General features: G+C 42.8%; 1 protein-coding gene across 3 annotated transcripts in view; it reads left to right on the top strand.

The window, feature by feature from the left end:
- Positions 1–17507, top strand: part of GDAP2 (ganglioside induced differentiation associated protein 2) — a 63388-nt gene that overhangs the window by 1790 nt on the left and 44091 nt on the right. For 2 of the 3 annotated variants that reach the window (XM_037038893.1, XM_037038895.1), the window contains exons 2-5: positions 5405–5635; positions 7031–7170; positions 11367–11520; positions 11919–12007. In XM_037038893.1, the coding sequence (XP_036894788.1) occupies positions 5469–5635; positions 7031–7170; positions 11367–11520; positions 11919–12007 (550 nt within the window). In that variant the 5' untranslated portion in view covers positions 5405–5468. The remainder of the gene's footprint in view (positions 1–5404; positions 5636–7030; positions 7171–11366; positions 11521–11918; positions 12008–17507) is intronic. The other variant, XM_037038894.1, reaches the window with a different exon arrangement.

Raw genomic sequence — 17507 nt, 5'->3', positions numbered from 1 at the left:
CCACTGACATAGCTTAGGAATGTTTTTGTTACACTAAATTTATTCTTGACATGTTTGAACACTTGTTTGTTTTTCCATTATTTTCATTTGCATGGAGTGACTTAAATGTAGTAGATCTGATGTTGGGGTAGGAGTATTGTGCACAAATAACTAATGGATCCTGAAGTTTTAAATATTGAAATACAAAAAGGTAAAGAATGTTAAACCTGTCATTTATGCAAAAGCAGTGAAATTGAGCTGGTCAGAAAGGGAGGTCAAAAGCAAGGGTGATTCTCTTTGTAGTTTTATCTAGCCCTGTCTAATCAGTGTAAGGATTTTGAAGAATGAGTGAACAGATTTAAAGTTCTTGTTTTCTGTTGGAAAATGATACCATTTTCTTTTTATCCAGACAACTATCAGGTTGTTTTAAGACAGTGATCCAAGATATTCAGCTTAATTCTGTTCAGTCCTTAAAAAAATTTTTTTTTTCCCCCGAGAGAAACATCAGTTTTGTTGTTCCACCTGGCCAGGGATTGAACCTGCAGCCTTGGTATATCAGGATGACGCTCTAACTAACAGAGCTACCCAGCCAGGGCTCTGTTCAGTCTTGAGCAATAAAAATCTAATCTCTCTAGCCAGTTATTCATATAAAACACTATTTGGAAGGACTTCTTATACTAAAAGATGACAAGACTGAGAAAAAAGGAAAGCTACAGTGTAATTAGAGCCATTTGTATACGTGTACTTCAGTTATTAAGGATACATAGTGTCTTTAGGCCTTCATCCATGAGGGTACTGAAGAAAGCCCTTAAGATAGCATGGCTACAGAAAGAGATACGATCCATTCTGGAATCTTGTTTGTTCCATGTAGACCTTTTGATCCTGGGACAGGAATGTCTTTTTTTCAGGAGCCTTTTTTTTATTTTAAATACTAAGGTTTCGTGTTTGCTTATGAACCTGTTTAAAGTACAGAAGTGATCAGTTGATTTTCAGTAAAAAAAATCTCTTATCCAAAATTCTGGCTATAGCCATAGCTTACTGGAGCCTTCCCCCCCTCCACTCTCCTTCCTCATCTGAGCCCTCAGTATCTTCTCATCACTGGGATTCTTCATCTGAGTCTGGGAACCCTCTCAAAGTTAGTTATTTGCAAGTCTATGCTTGTATGAGCTCGTGTCCTCACATTTGGGGTGGTGAAAGGGTCTTTATCACTCTTGTGATTTTCAGAGGGGTCTGTGACCCCAAGAATGTTCAAAATCACAGTTCCTTAGGGATCAGGAATCAGATTTCCCTGCCTAGCTTGGCTTCGGGGAAGCCATGGCTCTGTTTGCTTTGTTGCCAAGCATACGTGTTGGGATAGGGACAACTGAAATTTCTTTTTGGTTGGAAAAACAAATTTCTCTTTAGAGCTGGAGCTGAAAAAGAATTCCCCCTCGGTTAACTGCCCGTACAGTGCCATTGAACTCTGCCCTGTGAAAAGCTCCCCGACTGTTAACTGCTCATTTAACGTCCGGTGTCTCCTGGGTCACAATGGCTTTTAAGGTCTGGGAAGAAGGTCCAGCACATTCTACTGACAAGATGATTGCAGAGATAGTGAAGAACCCCTGATATGTACTGTCAAAGAAGATAATAGAGTTTCAAGGAGGGAACAGTCAATAGTAAGTGCAGCTAAAGGTTGGTCAGCTTTGGGGTTTGACATTTGGGGAGCTACTGTTGATTTCGAAAGGGTGGTTTTAGCATTGTCATAGAGATGGAAGCAAAACTGCAGGGGTTCAATAAAGGGAGGAAAAGGAAGTAGAGCTGCAAAACAGGTTACTTTTCAAAAGTTAAGTGGTGAAAACAGAAGTTTACATTTCTGAAGAAACTGGGTAGGAAAAATTTTTGAGAATAGGCAGACTGAAGGGAAGGAGAGAGAAGCTGTGACGGAGAACTGACTTGGTGACCTCCCGTCTCTTAGAGGACTAGTCACGTGGAAAGCGAGTACGGGCTGTGTTTGCCCTCAGCTCAGCCTGCATGTTGTTCAAGTCTGAATATTGGTGAACAGGTCAGCAGAACTGGTGGTGCCTCCAATTTCAAAGGCCAATTGGGTGACTAAATACAAACTTCCAGATAAAATTAGTTTATTTCAGAGTAACATCAGAGGAGTGCTTAATGTCGAAAAGCATCCTGTGAAGCAGTTTTGTCGGGGCACTAATAGAGTGGGCAGTGAGACTGGCACGAGTAGAGGGGGAGTGAGAGGCCAGGAACAAAATGTCCCCAGGGCAGGAAGTCCCAGGTGCTTAACAAGGGGCAGCAGTAGAGAAGCAGCTGTTAAAGGCTAGGACCTCACCCCCAGGGTGACCTTTTGGCTCCTGGCTTGTCCATAGTTTAGATCCCTCCTCCCCGCAGAGGAGGAAGGAGGGCAAAGGGCCTCAAACACTCTCTTACAAGCCCTTGCAGGACCACTCACTTAGTTAAGCATTAAGCCCTCAGGGCAGTGAGGTCCTGATCAGCATTAAATAATCCTAGGAACAAAGCCCCAGAGACAGAGTTTTAGTCAAAGTCAGGTGACTTTTAGGCCTTAGTTTTGTTTCAGCTCCAGGCCCATAAAAGCAACAAAACCAGAGGTTGTGGCCCCATGGCTGACGACAGCATCAGATGCAATGATCAGTGACCCCTACCCTGGTGCCCACCAGTCAGTAGAGACCAAACCCTGAAAGGAGGCACTGGAAGCTGATGAATGTTCTGCTGAAATCCTCCCCTGAGACCTCCCCTAAAATGTCCTGCTTTTAGAAAACAGAAACCCTGAAGACCAGGACCGCTAATGCATGTGCACATGCGCGTGCTCTCGCTCTCACTCTCTCTCTCTCTCTCTCTCTCTCTCCCTCCCCCCTCCCTCCCTCTCCCCCTCTCCCACCTGTGCCTTTCCCTTCTTTCTTTCCTTAGACATGTATCTTTTGCTTTCTTTCTCCTTAGCTCCAGGGGTCCTTCTTTTGCCCCTATAACTCGTTTCCTGTGTCCATGCAGCTCAGCTGGCTGACTTCTGCCTCTGTGACTTTCTATAAAGGCTAAATAAACCTCTTTCACTAGAATCTTGGCTCTGAGTTCTCTTATCTGAATTCAAGGACCAAGGTCCAACTCCACCATTTACAGTGTAATAATCCACAAGGCCTTTCTGAAAGTTACATAAATGACCGTTTCCTACCACACAGTGTTGGTACAGGAATTAGCGACATGTGTCAGGTCCGTGGCTCATTCCCATGTCTGCGTGTTAGTATCCCGTGTCTTCAGCACAAGACACCAAGGCATTAGGTGTAGAAGGTCCTGTTTGTTCTCCATGGCTCTTAACAACACACATGAAGATCATACAGAAAAATTGTCAAGAAGCTCATACGCCAGCTTTTATTCCCTGGTCACATTTCTCACGTATGTTCAGTGTTACTGGCAACCTCCAGTTTACCAAACCCACTAATCAATTCTCAGTCCTGTTCCTCCACCTTTCAGTAGCTGATCCTTTCTGATCATTTCTTCTTGAGTTACTTGCTTCACTTGGCTTTGAGGCTACTGTACTTTCTTGGTGTCCTCTCCCTTCTTACCAGTCCTTCCACATCTCATTTTCTTACTTATCCTCGTTCCGACCTCTAAATTCTGCGTTAGGACTCAGTCCTGGGATCTTGGATCTCTTATATCTGTTTGCATTTTCTCTCTTGGTGATTTTGTCCAGTTCCCAAAGCTTTGAGTACTATCTATATGCTGAGAGTTCCAGATTTGTATCTTTAGCCTGATCTCTCCTCTGAGCTCCAGCTTCATATAGTCAATTGCACATTTGACATAAATACTTGGCCATTTAATGGGCATCTCATACTTAACACATGCAGAAAACATAAAAAGAAAAAGTACGTTGATTATCACTTCACAACCTTCTCCAGCCTTCCCCTTCTCCGTAAATATCATGACCATCTACTCAGTTGCTCAAATAAGAAATGTAGAGGTATCTTTGATTCTGTTCGTTTCCCTCGCCTCTCATATTCATTTAGCAAATCTTGTTGACTCTAAACTTAAAATATATTCCAAATCCAACCATTTCTTCTGGCCACCTTCCTCACCGTCTCACATACAATCGATTACTGCAATTGTTTTGTACCGGTCTCTGCCCTGACTCTTGGGCCCTAGCATACTCTTCTGAAGTTATTTATATTAAGTCATTATCTCCATCAAGATGCACTTATATTTACAGTCAGATCTAAAGTTATTGTTATGGAATACAGACGGTATCATCTGGCCTTCCCCTCTCTCAGCAACCTCCTCACCTACCACTCGGCACCTAGTCATTCTCCTCCAGCCAGACCGAACCCTGTGCTCTTCCTGGGGTGCCTCCAGCCCCCGAACCCTGTGCTCTTCCTGGGGTGCCTCCAGCCCCCGCCTGCCCTTTTGGCCTTTGCACTTGCTGTTTCCTCTCCCCGAAACACCCCCTGGGGCTTCACAGGGCTTGTCCTCTCTCCTCATTCTGTCACCACCTCTCTCCCAGCACTCGACTCCTGCAGTCATTCTGACAGATAGCCGCTTTGCTGGTTTGACTGTGGTGTACCAGTTCTTCTCCAGGAGGCACAACCTCTGTGAGGGCGTGGACTTGCTCTTCTTACTTAGCCAGTGTGTCCCCAGTGCCTACGATGCCTGACACATGAAAGACACTTACAGAGATTTGTGGAATGAATGAATCTGGCTTTTTACTGAAATAGCTCTCTGACCTATTGGCAAATTAAGTATCCTTTTCTCCTGTTAAAGTTCTCATGACCTCTTGGAAGTAGTTGACACCGTGTGTCTTCCTATCACTGTCCTCTTTTAATTTCTACATTTCTGTACAACTAACCTGCACACATCGGTGTCTCATACGCCACATCCTACAAGCTGTTGAATCCTGTTCATTCTTTCTTGGTATATTGTCTCTTAAATCCATTCTGCCTCCGTCTCCTTCTCTACTTAGTTCAAAGCTTTATCATCTCTTACTTGAAGTAACCGCCCTGCCTCTCATTTTGTCTTACTCAGTGTACCCTCCACGTTATCATTAAACTGAACTCCCTAAACCACTTGCCTTTGTCTCTCTCGCGGCACCTGGCACTTTTCCCCCCAAAAGCAGACTCAGCGAGTGTTGAATGAGTAGTCTGTGTTTCTGGAAAGGAGAACTGGTGGACATGTGATCATTTTAATGACTATAATTCTCTGTACATGATTTGTGCTTGAATAATCCCTCTTTCTTCCTGTTTTAAAAATGCTGGAAAAAATAGAAAGAAAAAATTCTTTGTTGCACATTGATTTTTGTGGACTGTTTACATGGCTGTAGCAGCAGTGTGCTGTCGGAGCACCTCACAGTGGAGTCTTGTTATTTGCTCTAATAGAAGTAGAGTGGTGTCTGTGCTTCTCTGTTAAAACAGTCGTTTCTTCTCTTAAGCAAGTCTCCAGTGAATACTGAACTGCCGAGGAGCTCGGGAAAAGACCACCCGAGGCCCCATTCCATGGATCCCTTGGGGGCACCTTCCCAGTTTGTGGATGTCGATACACTGCCCAGCTGGGGAGACTCCTGTGAAGATGAATTAAACGCTTCTGACGCTGCAGCCGACACCGACACTATTAGATCGCCCTTCCTGTATAACAGGAACATCAATGGAAAAGTGGTTCTTTGGTAATTCTTTCATTAAATCACATCACAGTGCGATAATACTCCCTCAGGGCTTCCTCCTAAGTTCTTTTTACTCGGAGTTTCTTCTAAGCTTTTTTCGTAAGCCCTAGCATTTTTGAAATACTGTTTTGCATGGACAGACGCAGCTCTATTGAGGTATAATTGACATACAATGAACTACACCTATTTAAAGTCACAGTTTGGTAGATTTTGACACAGGTATACACCCGTGAACCCATCACCACAGTCAAGATAGTGAAAATATTTACCCCTCCCCCCGATTTTGTGTGTGTTCCTTTGTGATCCCTTCCTGCCCTCCCCTGCCCTCCCCTGCCCTCCCCTGCGTCTGCCTCCCCGAGGAGCCATCACTGTGTCATGATAGGTTAGTTTGCACCTTCTAGAGATTTATGTAAAGGGAATCATGTACTCTTTTAGCCTGGCCTATTTTACTCAGCGTATCTGAACGTTCGTCTATGTTGTTAAATATATTATTAGTAGTACATTCATCTTTATCAAAGGCTTTATTAAGATATAACTCACTGATTTAAATTGTACGAGTCAATGGTAAGTGTATCACAAAGTGGTACAGCCATCACCGTGGTCAAGTTTAGAGCATTTTCATCAACCAGAAGTTCCTTTATTATCAGCTGTCCCTCCCTCCCCTGGAGTCCCCTCTCCCACCCCCCACCCCCCATACACACATACACAATCTCTCAGCTCTAGCCAACAGCTCATCTTTCTATGTAGATTTTCCTATTCTGGACATTTAATATAATTGAATCAATTGTGATTCAATGTAATATTTTGTTTTATGGGCGAAGACAACAATATTCCACTGTATTGGGTATACCACATTTAGTTTATCAGTTCATTAGTTGGTGGACATTTGTGTTACTTCTACCGTTTGGCCATTAGGAGTAGCTGTGTCTAAACCCTTTAAACCAGCCACTATCTGGCACTAGACGCATTCTGTGACAATGAAACGGATGTGAAGTAAGCAAAGGAATAGCGTGGTTTTGTGAGTTTTAGGGTTGTAACAATTACATTAACATCTACCTAGGGTGCCATCTCTTCCTGAGTTAGGAACAACTATTTTTCTGTTATTGCTTAGGCATGTGAACTAGCAAAACCAGTGTTGTGAAGGGAGTGAGGGTAGAATATTTTGGTTTTTTTAAAAATTTATTTCAGAAAGAAAGGGGAACAGAGAAACAGCTGTTTGTTGTTCCACTTATCTATATGTTCATTGGTTGATCCCTGTGTGTGCCCCAACCAGGGATCGAACCCTTATCCTTGGCTCACCGGGGTGACGCTCCAGCCAACTGAGCTACCTGGCCAGAAACTAGCTTTTGGGTCTCCCTCCTTATGCCCACACTTGCGCTTTGCTTGGCGTTTCCTCAGGAAAGGAGATGTGGCATTACTGAACTGTACAGCCATTGTGAACACCAGCAATGAAAACCTCACGGATAAGAATCCTGTGTCAGAAAGCATCTTCATGCTTGCGGGACCTGATTTGAAGGAGGAGCTCCAGAAGCTTAAAGGTAACTGAAATTTCTTAGGTATTTATTGCTCAGGAAACATTTGTTTTGATATTAAAAGAAGCATATTTTGCATTTTATGTGAGAAAATTATGGAGATGTAGCTGTTTTGCTGTTGTTCTTAAAACTAACAACAGCTTTTGAAAATTCCACAGTGTGTTAGAAGCTGAACACTGAGACTTTACTCTCAGGAAAACTCTGTCACGTTCTCGGGTTTCGAAATGACAATCTCTGTAGCCAGTTAGATCTTTGGTAGCATTTTCCTGTCTATATATTTTCTTGCACTGATAGGCCATATATAACAGTTTATCCTTTGTCTAAACAGAAAATCTTGTGTGCGTGTAATTTGATAGTGATAGAGAATTTTTTATGTGCCTCCTGGACCTAGGGTATTGTACTTGTGAAATGAAATCGACTTATTGATAAATTGAGAGTGTATCGCAAGAGCCAAACATTCTCGATTACTTTTGTACTTGCACCTGTTTTTTTTAAACCATAGCATCCTTCTGGGAATGTTTCCTTAGAAATGGGGACAGAAAGAGTCCTGCTGGTTCAGAATCAAGTTTACCTTTATTTGCATTCATTTTCTTAAATTACCAACCCCGCAACCTTTTGTTGCTGTTACTTGAGCCCAAATGGAATATTGTGAAATTCGGCCGTCCCGTTTTGTAAAGTGCACCTCTGAAATCCAGCAGTGGTTCCTAAAGTGTAAGCAGCGTGTCCCTCCCATGCGGAATCGTGATTTAGTTGATCTTAACTGCTTAACTCTGACAACTGCTTTCTCACTTCATGAAGACACTAGAATTTGAATAGGAATGCTTGTAACGCTGGCGCCGTGAAAGAGGGAATAGAGAGAGAAAACCGCATTATCTGGTCGAGAAACAGAAGGGCAGAAGGAGGGAGAAAGCCTTCAGTCAAACTAAAAACATGGCGCCGTGCAGCACATGTAGAAATTAGAAAGTGTGTTAGAGGGAATGCTGAGAAGGGTTTTGATCGAAGCAACAGGAAAGTTGGTCTGGAAAAATTCCTAATGCAGTGTGTGTGTGTGTTCACTCTCACACCTCAGAGTTGGGCTTATGGATAAAAAAAGAAAATAACAAAATTTAATGTAGGCGCACAGATAAAGAACCTAATATTTAACAACATGTGTTTGAGAGTCTTCAAACTGGGGTTCATACTGTGATACTGCCGTTTACTAACTATACCTTCGGACCGATTGCTTTGCCTCCGAGCCTGAGTCCCCACCTGGAGAGATGGTGTGTGGTGGTGGTCCCTGCCTCGTCAGACATCCACACACTGGTTTTAGCAACAGTGGATAGAGCTTGTCGGAGTCAGTAATTTCATTAAGGTGACGAAGTTATGTTTTCCTGAGTCTGTCATTCTGTCCACGTTTACTAGCGGGCGTTCTTCTGTGAAATAAAGCCTTTCCCCGAACACCGACATCCTGTGGCTCACTCTGAATTGGAGTTTCTCTTAGAGGGGCAGGGTTCATGCCTGGTTCTTGTAATCCCTGTTTTTCAAAATAGAGAGTTGGTTTATAGCTGCCTCCGATGGTGCCAGGTGAGTCCCTCCCTCCCTCCCTCCCTTCCTTCCTTCCTTCCGATCATGTTGTGCTTATAGCTTTTCATTGGTTAATGCACATAATTTAGAAGTCAGAGAATTTTATGTCCAAGTGTCTGAAGGGAAGCAACAACCCTTTGCCCTTCCTTCCCTACCTTGATTCCTGCCCTCCAGGAGCAGGAATCACCTTTAAGTTCCGTATCTTACTTACCATCTATTCCTAAATAATATGCCAAAACTGATACATATTTTTCCATGTTTTTTATAATGTGTTGCCCTCTTATTGTAGAAAATAAAGATTAAATTCTCTTTCATTCTTTCCCCTCTTTTACATATACATACACCACTCACATTCTTTACCCTTTACCACCTTCCGAAATTAGTCTGTCAACTTTTCATGAAATTAATATTTGCATTAACATTGTGACTATGTAAATATTGCTCACTGCTGATTAGAAAATAGATCAGCATTCTCTTTCCAGTTATTTTTCCTCTAGGTATTAGTCACTCTGATTATGTAATTATGTTCTGTGTACCAGCCGTTGATTCGATCCAAAGCTTTATAACTACCTGTAAGCTCCTCTCAGTAAAGCCAGACACTTGTGTTTATCTTTCAGCTCAGTTTTTCCTTGGTCAGGTCCCTCCTGGAGCCTCCCCATCCTCTTTCTTCTCTGGGGTGTGCTTCCTGTCTCTGCTGCCCAGTTACCGTCCCGAGAAACCTGTTTTCTTTGTAGGGGATTGGATTTTCTAACCCCAGAATTTTCTAGGTTTTGTGCTTTCCTCTTTGTTGATGTGCTCCCTGATTTTTGTGAATAAGTTTACCAGACATTTCTGAGAAGGGAGCAAAATCACTGAGCTCTTCTATCTTCATACTTAATTGGCTATTTGATTGGAAATAGAATTCTAAGTTCAAGATTCATTTTAGATTTTTGAAGGCATTGCTCTATTGTTTTCTGTTTTCATTTTTGCTCTTGGAATATTATGTGTTGCTCTAATTATTGGTCCTTTGTGCATTACTGATTTCTCCTCTGGAACCTTTATGGTCTCATCTTTGTTTCTGATGTTCTCTTAATTGCACAGCGATTTACCTTGGTCTTTGGTGTGGTTTGGGTGTTCTGTGGACTCTTCGAGTCTAGAAACTTACATCTTTCAGTTTGGGAAGTTTTTTTTGTTTTATTTCTTTAATAATTTCCTTCCCTCTGTGTTCTCTGTTCTCTCTTTGCAGAAATCCTTTTGAATGTTATACCTCCTTGTATGTTCCTTCTCATATCTATCATGTCTTACTTTTTATCTATTTTTTGGAAGATTTCCTTTAGCTTTTAGCTGTGTAATGAACTTTTTGTTCCTGCCATTATATTTTTTCTCTTGGCTACAGGAGTTATTATATAAGTGCTTTTTCTGTTCTCTCAATATTCCTTTTTGTATAACATTCTGGTGGTGTGTCTCTGAGAGTAGTAGTGATTATGGTGTTGGGCATTTTTTGGTTTGTTTCAAAGTTTCCTTCTCTTCGTTGTCTATTTTTTGAGCATTTGTCTTTCCCACCCCATTCTGTTAGAAGTTTCCCTCCCTTCCTGGTGATCCCTGAGTGTCAGCTGTATTTAGGAGGGAGGAACTGAGAAGCTCACAGGAAGCTTCGTGTGCATGGGCGTGGTTTTTGCTTGGTGGCTCTTGAAGTATGTGATGAGCAGGAGCCCTGCTGTTTTGTTGGGGAAGCTCCCTCAGTTCTCGGAATCTGTAGGTCTTTGGTTTGGGCCCCTTTGTTTTCTGGGGAGGACTCTCCAAGTGTGTGAGCGTGAGTGTCTGCATTTGGAAGCCAATGTGGAGCAGAGATACAGAGTTATCACATTTGACTATTACATTTTAACTCAATCACCTCTTTTCACTGTGCCTGGGGTTCTGGCTGAAGTCCAGAGACTCTGCAGTTCTCATTTCCAGAGTAAACCTTCCTGCTGCTCTGGTGGGCGAGCGTGGTGGCCTTGCTGTGCTGGCTGAGGGAGCGCTGGTTACAGATTGGAGCATTCTTGTGCGTAGTCTAACTCGGCCTTTCCTCTTTAGTCCCTCTGTACACCATAGCCTGGAGAAGTACTTAGGACCTCCGACTTGTGAACCTTTCAGGAGCAATAACGACACTAGCTAACTCATTGGATCCTGTGGAGTAAGTGCTGCTGGCACTCCCATTAAGTAGGAAATTAGGCGTATAGAGGCCAAGCACCTACCCAAAGTGTCACAGCAGGAACACATTCAGCTCAGGATTTGGATTAAAGCAGTCAGTCTGTCTTCCAAAACGACACCTTCAGAAAGGTGCAGACCACCTTTCTTCACGTTGGTTAGTCCTTTCCTGCAAGCACTTAGGTTTCTCTGCGTGGCTAAATCAGCTGCTTCTAGCTCACTGGCTCTACTTTCCAGAATTTTGATGGCGCTTGCCTGCTTCATGTCTCTCCCATTCTTTTTGTCCCCATTTTCACACCTGTGTGTGATTATATTGCTTCACTGTCATTTTGGGAACAGTTAAGTGTTAGTGTTCAACCCCTAGTTTTGATAGAAATCTCTCAGCATTCTCAATACTTTCTGCTACATGCATTGTTTTGTTGATGTTTCTGTAACACCACCGTGACTTAAATACGCTCCCTTGTCCCCAGGTTGCCGGACGGGCGAAGCCAAGTTGACGAAAGGGTTTCATCTGGCTGCCCGGTTCATCATCCACACAGTGGGGCCTAAGTACAAGAGCCGCTACCGCACCGCAGCAGAGAGCTCCCTGTACAGCTGCTACAGGAACGTCCTGCAGCTGGCCAGGTGCGCGTGCCCAGCCCCTGGACCTGGCAGGCCGCACACCGTCTAAGGCCTGGCTTTAACGCGAAACCAGCTATGGAGGTCAAACTGAGGGGTTTGGACAGTTTTGGAGGACGCTGAAGATAGAGTTAGTTTTCTTCTCAAACTTAGCAGAGTAAAAGGAATGGCCTTGCGTGACTTGAGAATTTAACTTATTCCCATTTTCCTCAGTCTTTATTTGGAATATATTTCCCCCAAATGGTGAAATTAAATTATATATTAATATGATTGTTAAATACTGCAGTTGAGTTAACTATTACAGTAGATTTATTGAATGGACAAGGAAAGAGAAGTTAAGCTGCGTTTTCTAATTAGCTGTGTATTACAAGTGTTGGTAATTTCTGTTTTCTGTTTCATTGCAGAGAGCAGTCCATGTCTTCCGTCGGGTTCTGTGTCGTCAACTCTGCCAAACGAGGTTATCCTTTAGAGGACGCGACGCACATAGCACTTCGTGAGTGACATCGGAGGCGCTGCGCGAAAATTAGCGTAGCACCTCACACGTGGGCTTGGGGTGCTGTACATGAACTGAGTCTTCGGTTTGTTTTATCACTAGTGAAATAGTTACAGCCAGAGAAGATTTGTAACTGATCGTGGCCCCCTGGAGGGAAGCTCGTACTGACCAAGTGCACAGCCCTCGGTGTGCTATCTCGTGCTGATGTTTTTATCCATTTGAGTAAGGGCTTGGAAGATCTGCCTATTAAATTTGAAAGTGATTCCTACCTAAGAAGTGTGGTTAATGCGTTGGGCACTTCAGTCATAATCCATAAGAATCTTAACAGGCTGCAACAGTGAAATCAAAACAGGTTTCATAGTATCAGATTCACGTGGGTCTTGGCAGTTTAAACCACCACATCCACGTGTGCTGTTTGAATGTGTGAAACCCTGCCCGTAGGTTTAAGAAAAGGCTGAGCTCAATCGTTATGAGTGGGAATGTCAGTGTGTAGTATAACAATATCGTGTTCACCCGGAGGGCACCCACGATCTCACTGTATCGTGTGCAGGTTCATATCATGTCTGGAGTTTTGTGTGTAGCTGTGTGTTTCACTCCCCACGAGACACTGGCGGGCTGGAAGCTGATGGTTGGAAACACAAGTGGCATCGCTCCCAGAGAAGAGTGTGCTTTAAGCACCTGTGCGCCCGTCTTCAGGTGTCTGCAGGGGTCTCGTTGTGGGCTCGGCCTATGCTGCGTTGTCAGAGCAGCAGTCCTTAGCCCCCTTGCAAGCATCGTAAACTCCATCGGGATCTGATGAAAGAAAGCCAGGGACCCTTTCCCCAGGGGAATGTGCGTGTGTAGGGAACTTACCCACTGGTTTCAGGAGGTTCTCAGACCCTTGTAAGTATTGTAGACAAGGTGTCCCCCACAGTAGGAGGCAGGTGTAAGACCAAGCAGTAAGGAAGGAGATTTGGTTCTGTTTGAGATAAGACACTCTGTGATATGAAGGTATTTTAAGTGAACTTCCTGTCACTGAAATGTTCTTACAAAGGCTGAATGACCATCTGTTGCAGAATTTAGGTTGAGGGCATATTCAGTTCTAGTCTTGTTTAATGATTAGCTATTTTTAAAACTAAGATCCTTCTTGCTCAAGAATTTTATAGTAAATTTATATATTTTGTAATTAGAGTGTATTTATGTGCATTCTATTAGACTAAGCAGAGATTTTATCATTTCATTTTGTGTTTACAATGCTTCAATATGTCAAAAATGCTTTACATATGGTACTTGCTCAAAACATAGGTATTTTTTCTTTTTTTAAATATATTTTATTGATTATGCCATTACAGTTGTCCCATTTCCCCCCTTCATTCCCCTCCACCCTGCACACCCCTTCCTCCACCATTCCCCCCCCTTTAGTTTATCTCCACGTGTCGCAAGTTCTTTAGATTCTGTATTTCCCATACTATTCTTGCCCTCCCCCCTATCTATTTTCTACCTACCGTCCATGCTACTTATTCTCTGTACCTTCTCCCCCCTTCTCCCACTCCCCTGTTGTTAACCCTCCATGTGATCTCCATTTCTATGGTTCTGCTCCTGATCTAGCTGTCCTCTTAGTTTGCTTTTGTTTTAGGTGTGGTTGTTAATAACTGTGAGTTTGCTGTCTTTTTACTATTCATATTGTTTGTATTTTTTATCTTCTTTTTCTTGGATAAGTCCCCCTTAACATTTCATATAATAAGGGCTTGGTGATGATGAACTCCTTGAATTTGATTTTATCTGAGAAGCACTTTATCTGCCCCTCCATTCGAAAAGAAAGCTTTGCTGGATAGAGCAATCTTGGATGTAGGTCTTTGCCTTTCATGACTTGGAATACTTCTTTCCAGCCCCTTCTTGCCTGTAAGGTCTCTTTTGAGAAATCAGCTGACAGTCTGATGAGAACTCCTTTGAAGGTGACTGTCCCCTTATCTCTTGCTGCTTCTAGAATTCTCTCCTTCATTTTCATCTTGGCTAATGTAATTATAATGTGCCTTGGTGTGTTCCTTCTTGGGTCCAACTTCTTTGGGACTCTCTGTGCTTCCTGGATTTCCTGGAAGTCTTTTTCCTTTGCCAGACTGGGGAAGTTCTCCTTTATTATTTGTTCAGATGAGTTTTCCACTTGTGGCTTTTCCTCTTCCCCTTGTGGGATCCCTATAATTTGGATGTTGGAACATTTAAAGGTGTCCTGGAGGTTCCTAAGCCTCTCCTCATTTTTTTTTTTAATTCTTGTTTCTTCATACTTTTCTGTTTGGTCATTTTTTTCTTCCTTCTGATCCACTCCCTTGATTTGAGTCCCAGTTTCCTTTCCATCACTATTGGTTTTCTGTGCATTTCCCTTCATTTCAATTAGTTTAGCCTTCATTTGTTCCTCCAATTTGTGACTAAAATCAACCAGTTCTGTGAGCATCCTGATCACCCGTGTTTTGAACTGTGCATCTGATAGGTTGGCTATTTCTTGGTTGCTTACAGTTATTGGCCCTGGGGCTTTGAGTTCTTGAGCCATGATGTTTTGGTCTGTTCCCACCTGTTATGTATGAGGGGTGGAGCCTTAGGTGTTCACCAGGGCGGGGAAACTCAAGTCCCTGGGTTGTGATGCTGTATGTGGGGGTGGGATCAGAGAGGGACAATGAGGGTTTCCTCTGCTGCTTCCCACCACTGGGGCCTGCATGGTCTTCTCCCTGCTCGCTCCTTTGCCTGGTTTATCTGCTCACGAATGTGTGACTGCGGTCAACCTGCCACCTTGCGCCCTCACTGGGTCTGCCCGTTGCAACCCCACGCCTGGGGTCTGCCAACTCCTGCCTGCGCACCTGGGTGGGTCAGGCCGAGTTTTCCTGCGCAACCCCGCTTAGCCAGCCGCTGGCTCCGCCCCTCTTACTGGTCTGGCTGAACGTTTCCTTGTTGTTGGACTTTAGTGTAATTCAGTTTTCTGTGTTTTGGCTGCATTTCTGTTACTAAAACTTGTCTTTAAAGTTGGTTGTGCGAGGAGGCACAGTGTTTCCACCTACGCTTCCATCTTGGCCAGAAGTCCTCAAAACATAGGTATTTTTAAAAGGGGATAAAGGAATTACTTCTATTGCCTCAACAACTCTGTGTTTTAGGTAGTGTGTTACCCATTTTACAAATAAAAGAGACTCAGAACTTTACCGTGTTCTCGGGCTTATTCCGACTTGAAACATTATCCAGGCTTTCTGACTCTCAGCCTTGGTAACCTGTTCGTTATGCCCGAGTTGCAGCTGCTTTGGTGAGAGGCTGCTGTGCTGTGACCTGCAGGGCTCTGTGGTGCCTTGCCCAAGCAGAGTTCCTGACACTGTATAATAGAAAGCTTCCTCCTTCGGGTCTCGACACCCTCTGATCTCACTTATCCCTTGCCCTGACACGTCATAGCTCGAGCTAAGCCTTCCTTTATGTTTCCATTTCTTATATAGTAATCATGTGCTTAGGTAAAAAGGCAGCATCATTTTATTTTTTAAAAAAAGCTCTGCAGTATAATCAACTGTCTGTAATTGAGTCCTACTTTATACTTATTTAATAATTTGTAAAGTTTAGCCCTGGCTGGTGTGGTTCAGTGGACTGAGCGCCAGCCTGCAAACTTAAAGGTCGCCGGTTCGGTTCTAGTCAGGGCACATGCCTGGATTACAGGCCAGGTCCCCAGTAAGGAATGCACGAGAGGCGACTACCCAATGTTTCTCTCGCAGACCAATACTTCTCTCTCTTTCTTTCTCCCTCCTTTTCCCACTCTCTAAAAATAAAAATAAAATCTTTAAAAAAATTAATTTTTTAATTTAAGGTTAAAGGTTATTCTACAACTGATTTTCGTAGGCTACTAAGGTGCTGTTTTTCAAGGCAGTAAGTATTTGCTCCCAGATAAAATTATCTGTCTTCTTTGGGCAGGGGTTAAAGTTACTAGCAGTTTTCTCTATTACCTAAAAAATCAAATTGGAATATTTATCTGTCTCTAGATATGAAGACCTAAAAGACATATTGATGTATTTTCCACTTTCACATTCCAACCCCAGCATGGGACAACTAGAAAGTGAGACTTTCAAGGCTTTTATTGTCCCTGTTTTGTTCTCTGCTCTCCGTGGCTTTACATTCACAAGCGTAACTGGACTCTGTATCAATATAAATCTGTTAGTCTAAGAGTATTGTATGCTAACAGAAAAGTATAATTTAGCTACCTATTCTAAAAATGGTGAATGGTATTAATATTGTATAATAGGACTGGAAAGACCGACTTGTTTTTTGAGGAAAGGGATTAAGGATTTTTATAACTGGTTTTCATCAAATTTTAATGTTTCTGTCCAATTTTTAGGTACTTAATTTGTAAAGCATTTTGCTTTGCACTGGCATACACAAAATAGTGTATTGATTTTAAACTTTTTGAAGCCAGGTGATCAAATACTTTTGTAATAAAATTCAATGGTCTATTAAAAATAATAAATGATAATAATAAAATAATAATAAATAAAAAGACTCTTAAAAAGAGAGTGAGGAAGTTGGGTGTTTGGTCCCAGCTCTGACCCAGGCCCGTGGCCCCAGATAAGTGACCTGATAAAGCACAGTGGGCGTGTCTGCCTGGAGCAGTAACTGTGGCCACAGCAGATTAAGATCAACAGTAGCAATAGGGACTTTCATGAAGCAGTGTCTAGGAACTTCGCGCAAGAAATGTCAAGCTTTACGGTGGGCAAGTTAATGTGTATTTTATAAAGCCTGTGCAACTTATTACACCTTAAATATAGTAGCAAAAATATAATTAATCTCATCAAAACACACACACAGATAATTGTGCCCTTTGCTCGCAGACTTTCTGAGCATTTGTGAAATAAATAGCTTGTAATCTCTTGTAGCAGGTATGGGCCAAGAACAAACCTAATGATGTAGCTCCAAGTCCTTAGTACCACAACCTCTATTTCTTATTAAGCCCTTATGGAAATTCCTTTCATTTGAAACCTAACAACAATAGTATTTTCTTGATAGATGAATGGAGACTGTATCTTTTTATTCTTGACACATGTACAGTTCAGTTCTTCTCCAGAAGAAGCCTAAAGAAACATCTGCATTCAAACAGACTTGTCAGGTTATTTATTCAGTCAACAAAATGTGGAATGCCTGCTATGTGCTAGGCCCAGTCCTGTACAGAAGAGGGCACAGTGGTGAGGAAAAAAAGATGACGATGGCATTTGCTCTGTTGTGTTTCCAGGTCGGGAATTTTAATGGCCCAGATGTCATTCCCTCCAGTTAAAGGGTTCTCTCTACAAGTTAGGTACATGCTGTGCTAGGTGCTTGCAGAGGGACGTACACAGATGAAAGGAAAAGCCCCGTGCGGCAGGTGGCACTGCAGCCCTACAACTGTGACGTCACTTGTTCTGCCCCTTTATGCAGAGTTACTTTCTGCGTGAACTCTGCTGAGGGAGTTCAATTTAAGTACTATTGGGCCCTGTGTTATGTCTTCCAAAGGCTATCCCACAGCTGTGTGCCG

The sequence above is a fragment of the Sturnira hondurensis genome, unplaced genomic scaffold (assembly GCF_014824575.4).
Source record: "Sturnira hondurensis isolate 20B ecotype Veracruz unplaced genomic scaffold, ASM1482457v3 Scaffold0024822, whole genome shotgun sequence".
Lineage (NCBI taxonomy): Eukaryota > Metazoa > Chordata > Mammalia > Chiroptera > Phyllostomidae > Sturnira > Sturnira hondurensis.
Note: the sequence above shows the minus strand (reverse complement) of the source record. Positions and strands in the feature narration are given on the sequence as shown.